Raw genomic sequence first — 18,632 nt, forward strand, 5'->3', positions numbered from 1 at the left:
TATAAATAAAATACAGAAATGGGAATGGTTATTTGTAGTTTAGCCTAGTGACAAGTAAATTCCAGTAAGTAAAAAGTAAGTGCCATTACTGACCAATTACCAACATAAGGTGAGGTATACCTGTATATGATGATTTTGTATTTTCACAAAATTTGATGAGTTACGTAATTTGAACATTGTAGACACTGCTGTATATTTTGTTCAGCATAAAGAAATGTTCAATGCTATATTTATGCATGCTTTTTAATCAGACTGAAGGTATGGTAAATGAACTATCTGTGTAATCATAAAAAATTAATGAACATATTGTTACCTGGCACACGCTGTGTCCATTGCAGAATACTAGAAGAATTTTCAGAATACTAGCATGCTAGACTGTCATCAGACAATTCTAAATCATCTACTTTTTGGCATGTGCCACATTACTGGATAATCTGGATTATTAGATGCTGGATTAACAAATTTCTGAACTTTTGAACAAGAATTGCTAAAGTTAGAAAAATAGTAGTATATTGAAAAAGAAATAATAGTTATTAATAAAAAAATTATATTTTTTGATACTCGAATATTTTTGTAGCTAGATGATATTGTAAATAACTTATTTTAATTAATTTAGAATAAAAAAATATAGTTTACTCTTTGTAATAATTTTTATTTCTTAGTTGTCTTTTCAATATATCTATTTGAAAAAGCCTGTGATTTGACCAGAAAAATTCAAGAATCATAAAGTTTAATATAAAAGTAATTTTAATATTGTAGATGATAAAAAATGATTTTATTGGTAATTTTTTTTGCATCCACCCCACCATATACTTTACATACATGATTAAATTCTACATTTGTTTGTGTGTAACAAGTTTTGGAGTGGGGAGGTTGATTGGATTGAACCATCCCCTGAAACATCATTAAAATGTATTATTGTCAGACTTAGGTAGATCTTCAAAGTTATATCTATCTTAATTAGAATAGATAAAATTTAATTTGCAAGATTTGCTGACATGATACAAAGCAAGTTAAATGAAAGCATTTAAAAATATGTTATTTTTTTTCTACATAATGAAGAAAGTACCTTAGTTTACACATAATTTAGAGTACAGTTGAGATTTTATAATCAGAAATCCACAATCCACTAATACTCATAAATTGGTAGTATTTGCAACTTTGATTAATATAAAACAGTTGTATGCATCTGATTCTCAAACACATGTTTTTTTCCATTCAAAGTGGAATTTTATTAAATTTATATTGTATCCATTTCAAGTGTGGAGTTTGTAATGCATGATAAGTTTTAACATAATTAAAATTGTTTGTTTGTAAATTTTGAATGCAATTTTTCTTGTGTGTTCATAAAGTAATTAGATCAATAATTACAAAATCTTTGATGAAATTTGGATGAAGATCAAAATAATAATAATAAAGCTAATATTAAGTGAATTGATAGTTAATGAATATTAAGAATAATTTTCAATGATTAAAATATATTTTGAATATGTAACTTTATTAATTTGTTAGTTAATTTCACTTTTAACATCAAACTTTAAACACTCTGCTACAACCTTGAAGTGTTTTATATTATGAAGTCTTTATTACATACTAATGTTCAAAAATGTAAGAAAAAACAAGTTAGTTCAACTAAATTTATGTTTAATGAAATAATAAAATTAACTAATGTTAAAAAAACATTTAATGGATAAGACATATTTGAGATTTATTTTACATTTTTTTTTCCAGCTATTATTATAAAATATAACATTGGAAAAGTATGGCAATTCATCAAATTTTGACCCTTGGTGTTTGCATTTCTTGACATTTCAGCACTTAAGAAGCTCAAAACTGTATTAATATCTGTTTTGCATTTTATCTCAGGACTAGATGAACCAAAAATTTTAAAATGGAGCAGGGTTATTTCTTTATATAGGATATTGATACTATTAAATTTTGATGGGTAAAGGTGAAGAAGGTAGGGAAGTGAGGCTCATGTCATATCTCAAGTGGCGTTTTGGACTTAATGCAACTTTAACTCATTACAATACTTTTAAAAACTTATTTTTACCCTCAAAATTAAGCGTTTTGCCTTTTCATAATAATAAATAAGAGTTATTTTTTAACAAAATCTTGTAACAGATTGCATCACACACAATTTTAACTTTGTGCTAATGTATATTAATTTTTTTAAACTTGAATATTCCTTTAAATAGAAAAATTTTTCATAATTCAACAAAATTACTCCTCTTAAGCTTTTGTTTTAAATTTTTTATCATAGTATAATTAAAAATTATCGACCTCCTTTCTAGTCCCCTTAACCTCCTGTTTGAGTGTTAGGAAAGTCAAGCAAGAGTATTTGCCAGCTTTTTTCTTAAGAATATTATATTTATGTACACAATTCCATTTAAAAAAATTTATATTTACACAAAAATTAAAATAGTTTTAAAAATTGTTTTTTAGNAGATAATTTTAATAGGTTATGTAAAGTTAATAAATTTTCTTAGTTATTACTGCTATATATTGTTTTAAATATTAAGTAAGATTGCATTCATTGTTTTCAATGCTTGCAAATTCAGCTGAGCAAGATTTATTCATAAATTTAGATTTTTAGTGTATTTTCAAAATAAAAGCAATAATATCTGATTTAGTGGCTGATTTTGGAAACTTGATTCCTTCCAAACTTTGTTTCAGAATGATAATTCAGTTCCTATGTAATAGTTTTCAAGCTTGTTTGGTATTGCCAGCCAGTAATGTTTATGAACACAGAAATGAATATAGAGTAGTTAACTAGAATTTAGATTTAATTGTTACATTAAATTATTTAAAACTCTAGTAATGTTGATCAGAAATTGAATTGACGTGCATTTGTTAACAAAATGGAACTGTTCTGTGTGCTTTTAAGTACTCAGTCCCAACTTAAGTCTGTAACGGATAAGCCAATAAACTAAATCTTGGTAAATCCAGCAACAAATTTATTGAAATAATAATATTTTCAATCAGATTTCACTAATCATCTTTAGTTACAAGCTTTTCAAATTCTTAATTACTCTCAATAAATTTCTAGCTGGATTTACCAAGGTTTAGTTTATTGGTTTATTTCAGTCTATTCAGATTTTCCATCTCCTTGAATATCTTTGACAGTTTTTCAATGATATTTCTTAAGGATACAAGCTAATCAGGATTCCAAATAGCTTATGATATTTACTGACCTGGGCATGGTCCATACCAAATTTGGTCAAGATTGGTCAAGCGGTATTGGAGGAGTTTATTTAAAATCTAATGGCATTTGAGTGTAAAGAAATGTGCTTCACTCACTCAGCTGAATAAAGTTAATGTACAGATACATGTAATTTGTTGAAAGTGATTTTATAAGAATTAATACCTTAAATCAAATTGGATATACAATAGTAAAAGAATAATGATCTGATTTTAGTGTATAAAAAAAAGATATGATTATTTTATAAATATTTACAAGTCAGTAAGGAGATTCAGAATTTGTGCAGATGTTAAATTATACTTTGTGTCATTATACAAATACTATTTTTTATGAATTAAAATGAAGAATTGGTTAATATTCAATCAATAATAATGGTTTTTTGATATATGTGACTAAGCTTAATACAGTTTTATTTTTTTATTTAATTTAATATTTTAATGTTGATGTAAATTCATATTATGTATATATATATTATCTGTTTGTAATGATGATTTAATTTAAATGAGTCTAAGATATAATGGAACAAAGCAACACTATTAACAAAAAAAAGTAAGTTTATTCAATAGTCAGATTTTTGAGCAGTGATGTCAAATTTGAAAGTTTATCTATATCAAAATTATATACATTAAATCTAATGCAATTTAATCTATTGAATGCTGATGTTTCTCTCTCTCATGTATTTATTTTTCACTTATTAATCATAAATAACAAAGCAATAACCAAGAACTTTTTGCATTATGTGAATTATTTAATTATATTAAAATCAAGAAAATATAGTAATTTTATTTATTGTAAATCATACTTTATCCATTTTTATTTATCTGAAATAGAGTGCATTATTACATTTACAGTCAAAGAAAAGTCAAAAGTCATTGCAAGTGGACCACATGATGCATTAAGCATTGATAATAAATTCTCTTCTGTAACTGCACTTACGAATAAATAACTAAACCTTACAAACCTTTAAAATGCAGTCTATTTGATTATAGCATCTAATGTTTTCAATCAATTAATTGACCTTCATCAGAAATGAATGGAAAAAATTTTTGATTTATACTGAATGAAACTGATTATGGAACGTTTTTAACTTTAAAACTTTCTTAACATCTAGTGTGCAAGTCCGTGAATAGATAAATAAAATCTATAGACCGATAACGTACAAATATACGAATACACTGCTATACACACACGAAAATAAAAGTAAAAAATAAAAATTAATAAAAAAAAAGATAGATAAACAAGTGATAACATAACGGGCACCAACTAATGTCTATTTTTTTAACTGTCCATGCCTTTTTTCTCCTTGCTGATATATTCATAATGCATCCACTATCTATGCCACTGAGACTTTATAGGATTCTCTAAAGTTTATAGTCTGTCCTGCTAGATTGCTCTTGTGTATATGCCATGCTTCTGCATTTTTAAGATCTCTCTTGTCCTGAATCTTTTGTATTATTTCTGCTCTTTCCCATTTCACCGAAGCCTTTATCGGTCTGCTATAACATACGTCGCTAGTGCAGTGACTGGGTTGCTCATTCCATATATTCCTTTTGTGCTCTTTTATTCTTTCTTTTAATGACCTCCTTGTAGCTCCAATGTAGTACAGCTGTTTTTGCCACCTCTCGTCTTGTATGGATGGCCTGTAAATTCCTGGAATAAGGCTCTGGTCTATAGCTTCCTTGTCCGTACGTAGCATTGACATTCCTGATGGTCAGTTAATTGACTTAAAATGTTAGATGCTATAAAAAAATAGACTGCAGTTTAAAGGTTTGTAAGGTTTAGATAATAGATTCTTTTGACTGTACTATTCATAATCATATCAATTCAAATAAGTTTTACTGATAACATAAAGCATTTAATTTAAATTCCTTTTTTAGCATTTTAAATTGTTTAGTATGGAAATAGAGCAGCTAGACAATACTTTTGCATGAAATTTTTGTTTTTCTAACTTGTTACTTAATAAAATTGATTAAGTTTTTTCTTTATGGAAGAAAAATTTTTAATAATTTGATTCCAAATTCATATACATTGTAGAATTGAGGAAATGCAGGAATTGAAAATGTATTATGGTATTATGTAATTCAGTTAATAACTAAAAACAAATTGTATATTTTTATTAATTACTGGGTTTCTTTTGCTGCAGTTGTAATAACTTATTATGTTGTTTGTAATTTATCATCACTTAAAGAGAAATACAAGCTTCTATTCTTAAGTGGTTTTATTGTTCAGAAAGTATATATTTTATAAAAGTATGATCCTGATTAATGAGTGTCACATTTCTGTAAACCCTTTATAAATCAATCTTGTAGAGGCAAGCTTTTTCATTATTTCTTACAATTGAAATTTGCACTTTATTCTGGCAAAACTCAGCCAGTCTATCCATGTTTCCCAATGAAACATTTATTTACTTATCAATCAGTGATGTGGAATGAAATAAAATGAAAGTATTGATTAGATTATTTACCCATGTAAAAGGAACAAATACTAAATGCATTGCAAATTTTCCAGTAGGCTGAGGTCTAATACAAATTAGACTTCATTCAACAAAAATGTTAATGTTGGTTAAGCAGTAACTTAAAATAATTTATTATTATTTTATCAACTTTAAAAATGTGTTTCGTTTTTTTTACTGAACTACACTTTTTCCCATAGATTTTAATAGATAAATTTGAAAATCTAGTTGTAAATAAATTTAAATTCAGTATATTAATGATAAAAAATTTTTTATACAGCTTCCAAGTGCAGATCCTTTATGTGATAGAATTGATATTGAAGACCTAGGTAAGTAAAATTTATTATAACATAGGAAATTTTCAAATCCAGCTATAAGAAAAAATAGTTATACTTGATCTTATTTAAGGAATAAAATGGCCTTTTATAAAGAAGGATAATTTTTTTTTTAATATAAAAAAATTATCAAATATAATTTTTCTGTCATATGAAAGGTAATTCTTGTTAAATAAAATAAGTTAAAAAGTTTTTGAAATCATTACTATGTGTTTTATAGTTTTTAGACTAAAAAATGTATTGAACAGCATATTATTTGATTGTTTTTGCCCATATAATTAAATTGAGTATTTATTTTTTAGTGTTGTTAAACACTAATTGTTGCATGTATGTATGTATACTATATATTACATACACAATAATTTTACAGGATAACCCATGATGATGTATATCCCAGAGAATATTGCAAGAATGAAAACAAAACCTTCGTGTAAACTACTGATAGGGTGATGAATCAGAAAAAGCAGACATTTTCTAGAAATTGGAATTGAGAAAATCTTGTCACTTTTTCTGATTCTTAAAAATGATTCTTTCACATTTTTACAAGAAAATTAATCATTTGTTTCAGTCAAATATTAAAAATTTTTAAAATTACAATATTAACAATTTTATTTAATTGTTTATTGGAAACTTTCACATTGACAAACATGTGATGCCCCATACATGAGGTGTCATGTGTCATAGTGGACTTTTCTTTCCTTTAGTCAGAACAATGAGATAACACTTGGTTGTTACTGTCCTCATTTTAGGGGAGATAGGGTGACTTTAGGGATTCCATGTGGCTGGCATTGGGCCAGCCTGACTGGCAGTCTGTATTCTGTATGTACAGTACTGTATATTCTGTCTGTGTAAAAATTAACTTGTTTTGAAATTTTCAAATTGTAAATTAACTTTTAAATGGTTTTATAAACATTGTTTTAATTTTCAATTGATTTGATTTTATTTTTTTGCCTGCATTTTTTTGAATCCTTACAGTTTTTTAAATTAATTGCAACTCTTTTTTTCTTTTGGAACATAAGTACAGTGGGTGATTGGTTAATGAACAAATCAGATAATGAACACTTTCGCGAAAGATTTTTATGTTCGGACAACAAACACCTTACAGAACAAACACAAGAAGAAGCGATGTAAAATAATGAACACTGGTTGGTCTTCCCTTGTCTTCAGGCAACAATCTGAAACTTTTCGGAGTGCAGGAGCCGTTGATATTGACGCTCAGTCTGGTATATGCTGATCAGATAGTATTCCTCCGAACTTTGAAACTCTTCCTTGGTAATTCCAGCCTTTTATTTTTCTGACAGAAACAATTCTTTTATAGTATTTGTGAGACTGTCGGGAATACTATATGTCTACAATTACAATGCTATTAATTACTTCTAAAAAATCCTAAAGAAGAGAGAAAAGCAACTGACATTAGACAGATTCTTTAACCCCCACAAATGGAAAAATCATGACTAATAAAAATGCAAGACTGTGTATATATGTATTTTTATTATTACATATAAATAAACATAGTAAGAAAGTATATGATTTTTATTTTTTGGGATCTCCAGAATGAATTAATCAAATTCCCATAAAAACCTATCATAAGTCGACAATTCGTTAACAAACAATTCGGATAGTGAACAAAGTCTTGGATAGATTATGTTTGTTAGCCGATTACCCACTGTATAGAAATTGTTTGAGTTGTTTCATACAAAAGATTACTAAAAAAAATTTAAATTTGATTATTTCATTTTATAAATTTGCTAGTTTTTAAAAAATTTTAATTATAGTCAAGTTAACATTGAACTGTCAGGGTGTCTAGTTTGAAATCAAGGCCAGTGGTTGGCAAAATAGTTAAAAATGTAAACAAAATTATATTTTAATTGATAAATATAAAATTATTTTTAATATTTAGTATGNACACTAAGATGCTAGTGGAACAAGTGCTAAACTAAACACAATTAATTTTTAATTTAGACATTTCTAAAATTTAATTTGGTATTGGTCATTAAATTTAGTATGAGATGGCGTGTTTATTATATAACAGGCTATGATTGTCGATGTTTATACGTAATATGTGTGAACACAAGTTTGGAAAAATGTATGATCATGAGCGACACTAAGATGCTAGTGGAACGAGTACTAAACACAGACTGATGAAGCATGTGCACAATCTGGGATTTCCTCTCTCCTTGTCACTCATTATGCGAAACATTGCTCATTAAACGACTCAAATTTTTACAATTTATTTTGCTTGTTATGCAAAATACTTGTGAGGTGCTTGTTACGCAAGGTTTTACTGTAGTACCTTTCTTGTAATATTGCTGCCAATAGTTGTAGATGATAGACACATCTCTACCCATTCTTTCCACAATCTCTTGAAATGAAAATCCACCCTCTCACATCTCTCAGTTTGAATAAAGCCTATCATAAGGCCCCATTCAAACTGGATTAATTGCTGATATGTAGTTTGTTGTCATTTTTGAGGCATTGGTATAGTTATAGTTAATTTCACCACAGCTTTTCACAGTGACACTAATGTTTATAAACAGTTCCACACATCTACTGGAAACTTCTAATTTGTTGCATTTGTTGTGGGATTGTATATGCATCTTGTGAGTTATTCCTTTGAAACTGGTATCAATGTAATAAATCATATACATAATCATTTTATGTAATTTTCATTTACCTAGTAAAACTTCTTGCTGTTGGGATTTTTTGTTTCTGGCATGTATTTATTTAAGTGTATCATCTTGCCTTGCTACATTAAGGGCATAAAGTCTGGACAAAATCAGTAGTAAGAAGCTGATTGAATGAAGATTTTTCCACACTGGATTTTTCCACACTAGAAAACATGCTACTGTGAAAAGGGCCTCTTGATCTTGTGATCTTAATACCATTGATTAATACTTCTAATGTAGGAGGTTGGCAACTCTTGGCATGTTAACAACTTTTTTAGCACAGGGCTCATCTTAAAAAAATTTATCAATGAGTTGTTACCTTCCCAGCAACATTTGGTGGCATCATCTGTTATCATATTTTATTAAAAAAAACATATTTTTAACTATTATAAAATGGCAAAAAGCTTAATTTTGAGGGTAGGGATGGGTTTTATAAAAGATTGTAAATGCTAATAACGAATAAAATCTTAAGTCTGACCCCAATTGAGATACATTTCCTTTATCTCCCCGTTCCCTTGGCCTTTAATCACCAAAATTTAATTGTATCAATCCCCTTAATAAACAAACCTCCCTGAAAAATTTCAGAAATTTTTGACAAAATGCACAGGAGTTCAGCTTCAAACAAGGTGAAGAAAAAATCATTCCCCCCACAACACATTAGCATTCATACATACAGAAAAAATCCCAATTTTTTCATTTCTCAACATTTCAAGGTCCCGAGTTCAAAAATGTAAAAATCTTGGGGGTTCATTTTTTGACTGATTACTATACTTTCCCTCTGCTATATATAGCATCTGGAAAAGTAATAAATATCAAACATCTTTTTATATTTATTTTGTTTCATAAAGGATTTGTCAAGTTTCTAAAGTGTGTATATGTTACCGCTAAAGCTCGAAAGCCGTTAATGTGTACATTACCTAGCTAATCTCCAGATTAACTAGGATGATCTGTTAACATGCAGAATCAAGAGTTTTCCGCATTTAACCTAGGTAATCCGCACATTAACGGCTTCTGTATTATTAAAGTTCAAAAGTTTGTTTCTCTCGTTTCCTTTCCCTACTACTTCCCGAATGAGACAGAGCAAAAACTGATGCACGCTCAATTTTAGCTGTGGTTCTTAGTAAAACAGAGGATGGCTTTTATAAACTTGGTACTAAAACGGGTATTTTAAAACAAATATATGCAAAATCTGAATTCAGTGTTTGCGAAGAGAGATTTTTAATGACAGAAGATGTCCCTGCTGTAGAAATATGTTTACGTCAAATAGCAATAAAACAATCCCTTGGTACTGACTGGGCAGCGTTTCAGAAAATGTGACTGAAAATCTAAGTGTACTTACTACAAATAGGTGTGCTTATTGCAAAAACCAATTGCTATGTAATTCAAAGTGTCACCAATCCTTAGATTGCTTTAATAAGTAAGCACAATTTTATCATGTTTTGCAAATTCATTTCCCTAATTGTAATAATATTTTAAACAGTTTGATTTTTGTATTACAGTTTTTTAATTGATTGATAATTGATTCTATCAACTAATTTGTTGATTGTTTGATTCTATTAACTTCATTCTTTATATATCAAAAATTAAATAAACAACATTATGTTAATTTAAGCGTACAGAAACGTTGCTGCTGTTCCAGCAAAGATCTTATTTTCAGTTTACTGAGTGCCTAGTAGGTAATGTGCAGATTACCTAGATCATCTGTATATTACCTAGGTAATTTGAGAAATGAAACAATTTTCGAAACTTTAACAGACCACCCTAGTTAATCTGGAGATTAGCTAGGCAATGTACACATTAACGGCTTTCGAGCTTTAACGGTAACATATATATGAATTTTTTGATTATTTGGAAAGATTCTCTCAGTAATTAAGACTAGTAATAATTTGTCCCCAAAAACTTTGGCTGTCATATGAGAAAATTTTGCATTTTAGATTTGGTGATTATTCACAGATGAAAAGGTTACCCACCTGTTGTAGGGTATACTAAAGAAGAATTTTGATTTAGTGAAAATCAGCATATTAATTATCTAAAATAACTCATTGCAAATGAATGTGCTAGCATTGACAGAAATACTGCATTACTATATCATGTTCATGAAAATTTTGCAGTGTCAAAATGTGCATTGCTACTGAAGGAAACAATATTGAAAATGCCATTCATTAAAATTAAATATTGTATATTTGCCTATGCATCTAGACTCTATACCACTCTATACACATTTCATATTGAGTATGATGATGATGCAACATGTAGTAAAAACTAAAGTTGCAGATGATCAATATATTCATCTTCACATTTTTATTTGATGTTCATATGCTTATACAGTATTTTCCATAATAACAAATAAAGAAGTTCCGTGATAGAAAGTGAAGCTTATAACATTTACAAGTTTTGTTTTGTTTGCTGTTCTGTTAAAAAATAAAAAAAAAATCTATAAATGCATTCATTTATTTTAACTTTATTAACAAATTTTCAATAAAAATTTTTCAAAAATTTTTTCATTTGTAATTCCATTTAACAGAAATTATAGTCACCTGTTATAATTTAACATTAGAATTAAGTTGCAATAATGAATACCAGATAAATACTTCTGCACGAGTTTTCTGTTTAAGATTTAATGTGGAGACATTTTAGAATAATCAGTTATCAGTGTTTCAATTGTAGAAATACTACAAATACAACTTTTCCACATTTGATATATACTTCCATCATTAAATTACAAGCTTTATCTAATATTAGTGTTACTATTCATATAGTAGGTAAAAATTGATTTGATTTATAAGTTTTATTCTGGATCTGCCTAGTATAAAACTATATGGCTTAACTTATCTGGCACTGTTTCTATCATAGCATTTCATAAAAGGATTATGATTTATTAGTATCAGGAAAACTATTTTATGCTGTCAGAACCATGTTGTTCTGTTAACAGTTAGGCCAGACAGCCAGATGGCCAAGACAGATAATGCAGCACCCATCACTTTGGGAATCCTGGATGAGCAATCCTAGGAATTTTTAGAGGGTTAGTCTGATCTAGATATATTTGGATCCCATTCTTCACAACCTGGTTACCCCCATTACTGCTTGGCTGAACCAAAGATGGGAATGGAGGATAAAAAGTCTTCTTAGTGCTCACAGGGTGGAGAGAGTTAAAAAAAATTAGAGAAAATTTATTATTGATTTTTTTCATTGATAACATATTAGTAAACTTCAATTATAGAAAAGTTCATTTTTGTTCAATGTAAAGCACTAAAGACATCTCCGGTAATAAAAGCCAAATAGGACAGGCATGTGTAATTATCTGAACTGTAAACAGTTTAATTTCTGACTAAACAGCCTCTCAGTTAAATCCATTTTAATCTCATCACTGCTCGGAATCCACGCTGAGAGATTATTAAAACACTTCATCGCTTTACGTATAACTGAGAGAAAACAAATGTATAGTTTTCGTATTGGATTTCGTTACGTAGTTACAATCGAAGATGTGTTTCACCGATTCTATTTTACGCCGATGTTAAATATTTATTTTTTTATTAAATAGCGAATTCCGAAACATAATTTTATTAAAATTCTTAAATCGTCAAATTTCAAAAATTAAATTATAATTGTCAGAAAGTGATTAAATATCCTTTCATCAGATGGCGCGCGAAGCGAAACGCAGACGAACATTGAACGAACGACATCGATCGTATCTGGATAATGTCGGATGGAAGGTTTTCTAGAAATCCGTCCCCAAAGTTAACAAGGTCAGTCGTTGCCTCCTCAAACATAACATTACGTCAGTAACTATTAACTCCGTTCTGGATGTAAGCAAATGACGTAAGGCTGTTTTTTCGACTTATCATCTTCGATCGTCATTTTTGATTGAAGAAACGCAGTGATCTTACGAAAGACGGACATACTGGCTAATTCCGGAGTTTGGAAGGCTATTGCCTGGCTGACTGGTTCCGGAGACGGCTATTCGGGTCTTCTCAATCCCGAAGGAGTGAAGACCTGTGACAAGATGAGGCCAACCAAGAGTGGAGGTCATTTGGCCAATTATCAAATTGGAAAGAAAAAATTGGTAACATCTTCATGTTTTTTTTTATAGATAAATAACCGTTTTTATACTGATTTTGTTGGTAAAAATGATATAGATTTTGGTCTGGTGGATTATCAGGGAGTAGATGTCATATATGAGAATAGAGAACCCTTGAACAGGTTATTTTGATGGAATATAGTATTAATTTTTTTCCAGAATAAGAGAGTGCGTGTGTTTAATAGTAAATAATCTTGGCTCGAGGAGTATTTTTAGAAAAATTTTTATTATTTTTGTTTTGCAGCTTTTATTTTTTTCTTTAAAAATGAATGAAGCTTTATTATTATTATTCATTGTCTATTTATAAAGAAAGAAAATAATAAAGCTTTCTAAATATTTATATACACATTTAAAAAAAAATTAAATATTGCAGACTTCTACAGATTATTTTTGCAATAGTAGTGATAAATATTTTTTATGATAATTATTTTTTAAATGTTTGTATCATTGTTGATTTTCTTTTGAACCCCGTCCTTTATTTAAAATTGTTAATATGTTGAATATTTGACAATTAATATTCTGCAAATATATTAATTCCTCAATTAATCTTTAAGTACCGGTATCTCTTTTTGAAAAAAAAGAATAATTACGAAAAGACACTAAAACATAATTTGAAATATTTATTATTTAATTTGAATTTATGAAATTATTTGATAACTGATTGCCTTAAATATACTGCAGCAGATTATTTATTTCAAATATATTGTAAAGAATTTCATCAAATCCTCAAAATTCGTCAATAGGAAAGTGTTTGAATTTAGGATTAGAATTTCTTTTATATTTCAGAAAGTCTTTATTATTGTACATTTCAAGAAAAATTTTATGAATATTACTGGTTCTATATTTATAATACAAGAACATGACCAACGATATATTACAAAGAAATTCAACAAGTGACTAAATTATGCTAACAAAAATACAGTAAATGATATTACAATATAGTTTTCAATGAGTTGAAAACAAAATTATAGAAATGTAATCTTTTCAAAAAAGAATTATTTTTATTTTGATTATTTAAAAAGATTGTTCAAGGAGTTATGTTTCAACTTAAAATTATCAGAATCTGTAAGTTTAAAATTTTGTATTTCATATGAACTAGAAAAAGTTATAGAATAAAAATTGCAGTTCTTCCAAATGTAAAAAATAATTGAAAGCCATCAGTTTTAGTCATGGCCATTCTAGTGTTAAATGTATAACTTGGTCACTATGTTAGGCTTTGGAAAATTTTTGTTTTTTGGTAATAATAGTATTAAAATATGTATAATTTGTATCTAGCAAATGTCATATTTTTTTAGTCTCCAGTTGCATGAATCATAATGTTCAAATAAAATAAACTAAATTTAATTGTATATTTTAAAATATATAATCTGAATTTGTATATTTATTTATCTTTATGAAAGAATGAATTGTGTGAAAGTTGTAAAAAATAAATTATGTATAAAGAAATGTAAAATATATATTGAAATTTGAAAATTATTCTTGTATATTGATATAAAAATATCTTGTTAGTTATCTATTTAATTTCAAAACTTCTAGTTGCTTCTATTGTAGATTACTATAAACCTAATAGCTAAAATTCTATAGGGAGAAAGAAAAATCAATAGCAACAGATTCCTTTCTGTATAATGTTTGTTGTTTTGACATTTGATCACATTTCATTGTTCCTGTTTGTAATCTGAANATTATATAGGAGCCACTAAAAGATCATTAAATGAAAGATTGAAGGAGCACAAAAAGAATGTAAGCTTTAAACAACCAGTCACGGCTTTGGCCAATTACGCGATAGCAGATCCAACAGAGATCGACATCAAATGGAGCAAGGCAGATGTCATACAAAAAGTGAAAAATATAAAACATCTAAAATATGCAGAAGCCTGGCACATTTACAAGAGCAAAGAAAAAGGGCGTAATATAAATTTCCGTGAATCGAACAAAATAGCGTCGGCATGGAAAGCGGCAACTTTAAAATTATAAAATTATATTTATGAGCATGCGCAATCGAGAAGAACGTGCAGTTTGGAATCTCCGTTATGCAAATTTGAAATATATTTCGATTGATAATTCGATCCTGATGAAGGTTTGTGAATCAGACCGAAAACGTTCGACAGATGTAAACTAGACTGCATTTTAAAGGTATAGTGAATTTTTGTTAAATAGTAATGCAGTTAGAGATAGAATGAATAGGATAAATTTGTTTTTTCAAAATTGATATTTGAAACTGAAATTTTTAAATACTATATAATCATATAAATATATTTTTATTTTTTAATTTCTGAAGAAAATGATTCATAAATTTCTTACTGATCATTTGTATAAATGATAAATGTGAAAAAAAATTTTTTATCATATATTTTTATTCATTGTTTTTAATAAAAATATTTGATATAAAGAATAAAAAATTGTTTGATAAATATTTATTTACTTTTAAGAAAATTTTTAACATTCAGATTAACATTGGCTATTATTTTTATTATTTCTTTCAAAATGAAGATAATTTTAATAGGTTATGTAAAGTTAATAAATTTTCTTAGTTATTACTGCTATATATTGTTTTAAATATTAAGTAAGATTGCATTCATTGTTTTCAATGCTTGCAAATTCAGCTGAGCAAGATTTATTCATAAATTTAGATTTTTAGTGTATTTTCAAAATAAAAGCAATAATATCTGATTTAGTGGCTGATTTTGGAAACTTGATTCCTTCCAAACTTTGTTTCAGAATGATAATTCAGTTCCTATGTAATAGTTTTCAAGCTTGTTTGGTATTGCCAGCCAGTAATGTTTATGAACACAGAAATGAATATAGAGTAGTTAACTAGAATTTAGATTTAATTGTTACATTAAATTATTTAAAACTCTAGTAATGTTGATCAGAAATTGAATTGACGTGCATTTGTTAACAAAATGGAACTGTTCTGTGTGCTTTTAAGTACTCAGTCCCAACTTAAGTCTGTAACGGATAAGCCAATAAACTAAATCTTGGTAAATCCAGCAACAAATTTATTGAAATAATAATATTTTCAATCAGATTTCACTAATCATCTTTAGTTACAAGCTTTTCAAATTCTTAATTACTCTCAATAAATTTCTAGCTGGATTTACCAAGGTTTAGTTTATTGGTTTATTTCAGTCTATTCAGATTTTCCATCTCCTTGAATATCTTTGACAGTTTTTCAATGATATTTCTTAAGGATACAAGCTAATCAGGATTCCAAATAGCTTATGATATTTACTGACCTGGGCATGGTCCATACCAAATTTGGTCAAGATTGGTCAAGCGGTATTGGAGGAGTTTATTTAAAATCTAATGGCATTTGAGTGTAAAGAAATGTGCTTCACTCACTCAGCTGAATAAAGTTAATGTACAGATACATGTAATTTGTTGAAAGTGATTTTATAAGAATTAATACCTTAAATCAAATTGGATATACAATAGTAAAAGAATAATGATCTGATTTTAGTGTATAAAAAAAAGATATGATTATTTTATAAATATTTACAAGTCAGTAAGGAGATTCAGAATTTGTGCAGATGTTAAATTATACTTTGTGTCATTATACAAATACTATTTTTTATGAATTAAAATGAAGAATTGGTTAATATTCAATCAATAATAATGGTTTTTTGATATATGTGACTAAGCTTAATACAGTTTTATTTTTTTATTTAATTTAATATTTTAATGTTGATGTAAATTCATATTATGTATATATATATTATCTGTTTGTAATGATGATTTAATTTAAATGAGTCTAAGATATAATGGAACAAAGCAACACTATTAACAAAAAAAAGTAAGTTTATTCAATAGTCAGATTTTTGAGCAGTGATGTCAAATTTGAAAGTTTATCTATATCAAAATTATATACATTAAATCTAATGCAATTTAATCTATTGAATGCTGATGTTTCTCTCTCTCATGTATTTATTTTTCACTTATTAATCATAAATAACAAAGCAATAACCAAGAACTTTTTGCATTATGTGAATTATTTAATTATATTAAAATCAAGAAAATATAGTAATTTTATTTATTGTAAATCATACTTTATCCATTTTTATTTATCTGAAATAGAGTGCATTATTACATTTACAGTCAAAGAAAAGTCAAAAGTCATTGCAAGTGGACCACATGATGCATTAAGCATTGATAATAAATTCTCTTCTGTAACTGCACTTACGAATAAATAACTAAACCTTACAAACCTTTAAAATGCAGTCTATTTGATTATAGCATCTAATGTTTTCAATCAATTAATTGACCTTCATCAGAAATGAATGGAAAAAATTTTTGATTTATACTGAATGAAACTGATTATGGAACGTTTTTAACTTTAAAACTTTCTTAACATCTAGTGTGCAAGTCCGTGAATAGATAAATAAAATCTATAGACCGATAACGTACAAATATACGAATACACTGCTATACACACACGAAAATAAAAGTAAAAAATAAAAATTAATAAAAAAAAAGATAGATAAACAAGTGATAACATAACGGGCACCAACTAATGTCTATTTTTTTAACTGTCCATGCCTTTTTTCTCCTTGCTGATATATTCATAATGCATCCACTATCTATGCCACTGAGACTTTATAGGATTCTCTAAAGTTTATAGTCTGTCCTGCTAGATTGCTCTTGTGTATATGCCATGCTTCTGCATTTTTAAGATCTCTCTTGTCCTGAATCTTTTGTATTATTTCTGCTCTTTCCCATTTCACCGAAGCCTTTATCGGTCTGCTATAACATACGTCGCTAGTGCAGTGACTGGGTTGCTCATTCCATATATTCCTTTTGTGCTCTTTTATTCTTTCTTTTAATGACCTCCTTGTAGCTCCAATGTAGTACAGCTGTTTTTGCCACCTCTCGTCTTGTATGGATGGCCTGTAAATTCCTGGAATAAGGCTCTGGTCTATAGCTTCCTTGTCCGTACGTAGCATTGACATTCCTGATGGTCAGTTAATTGACTTAAAATGTTAGATGCTATAAAAAAATAGACTGCAGTTTAAAGGTTTGTAAGGTTTAGATAATAGATTCTTTTGACTGTACTATTCATAATCATATCAATTCAAATAAGTTTTACTGATAACATAAAGCATTTAATTTAAATTCCTTTTTTAGCATTTTAAATTGTTTAGTATGGAAATAGAGCAGCTAGACAATACTTTTGCATGAAATTTTTGTTTTTCTAACTTGTTACTTAATAAAATTGATTAAGTTTTTTCTTTATGGAAGAAAAATTTTTAATAATTTGATTCCAAATTCATATACATTGTAGAATTGAGGAAATGCAGGAATTGAAAATGTATTATGGTATTATGTAATTCAGTTAATAACTAAAAACAAATTGTATATTTTTATTAATTACTGGGTTTCTTTTGCTGCAGTTGTAATAACTTATTATGTTGTTTGTAATTTATCATCACTTAAAGAGAAATACAAGCTTCTATTCTTAAGTGGTTTTATTGTTCAGAAAGTATATATTTTATAAAAGTATGATCCTGATTAATGAGTGTCACATTTCTGTAAACCCTTTATAAATCAATCTTGTAGAGGCAAGCTTTTTCATTATTTCTTACAATTGAAATTTGCACTTTATTCTGGCAAAACTCAGCCAGTCTATCCATGTTTCCCAATGAAACATTTATTTACTTATCAATCAGTGATGTGGAATGAAATAAAATGAAAGTATTGATTAGATTATTTACCCATGTAAAAGGAACAAATACTAAATGCATTGCAAATTTTCCAGTAGGCTGAGGTCTAATACAAATTAGACTTCATTCAACAAAAATGTTAATGTTGGTTAAGCAGTAACTTAAAATAATTTATTATTATTTTATCAACTTTAAAAATGTGTTTCGTTTTTTTTACTGAACTACACTTTTTCCCATAGATT

The 18,632-nt window shown here is 27.7% G+C and overlaps 1 protein-coding gene across 1 annotated transcript in view; it reads left to right on the forward strand.

Annotated features, from left to right (window-relative positions):
• Window positions 1-18,632, forward strand: part of LOC111632718 — a 120,486-nt gene that overhangs the window by 63,691 nt on the left and 38,163 nt on the right. The window contains exon 4 of the mRNA XM_023377225.1: window positions 5,935-5,983. Coding sequence (XP_023232993.1) covers window positions 5,935-5,983 — 49 coding nt within the window. The remainder of the gene's footprint in view (window positions 1-5,934; window positions 5,984-18,632) is intronic.

This window comes from Centruroides sculpturatus, unplaced genomic scaffold, assembly GCF_000671375.1.
Source record: "Centruroides sculpturatus isolate CEXI.00-Female unplaced genomic scaffold, Cexi_2.0 scaffold839, whole genome shotgun sequence".
Lineage (NCBI taxonomy): Eukaryota > Metazoa > Arthropoda > Arachnida > Scorpiones > Buthidae > Centruroides > Centruroides sculpturatus.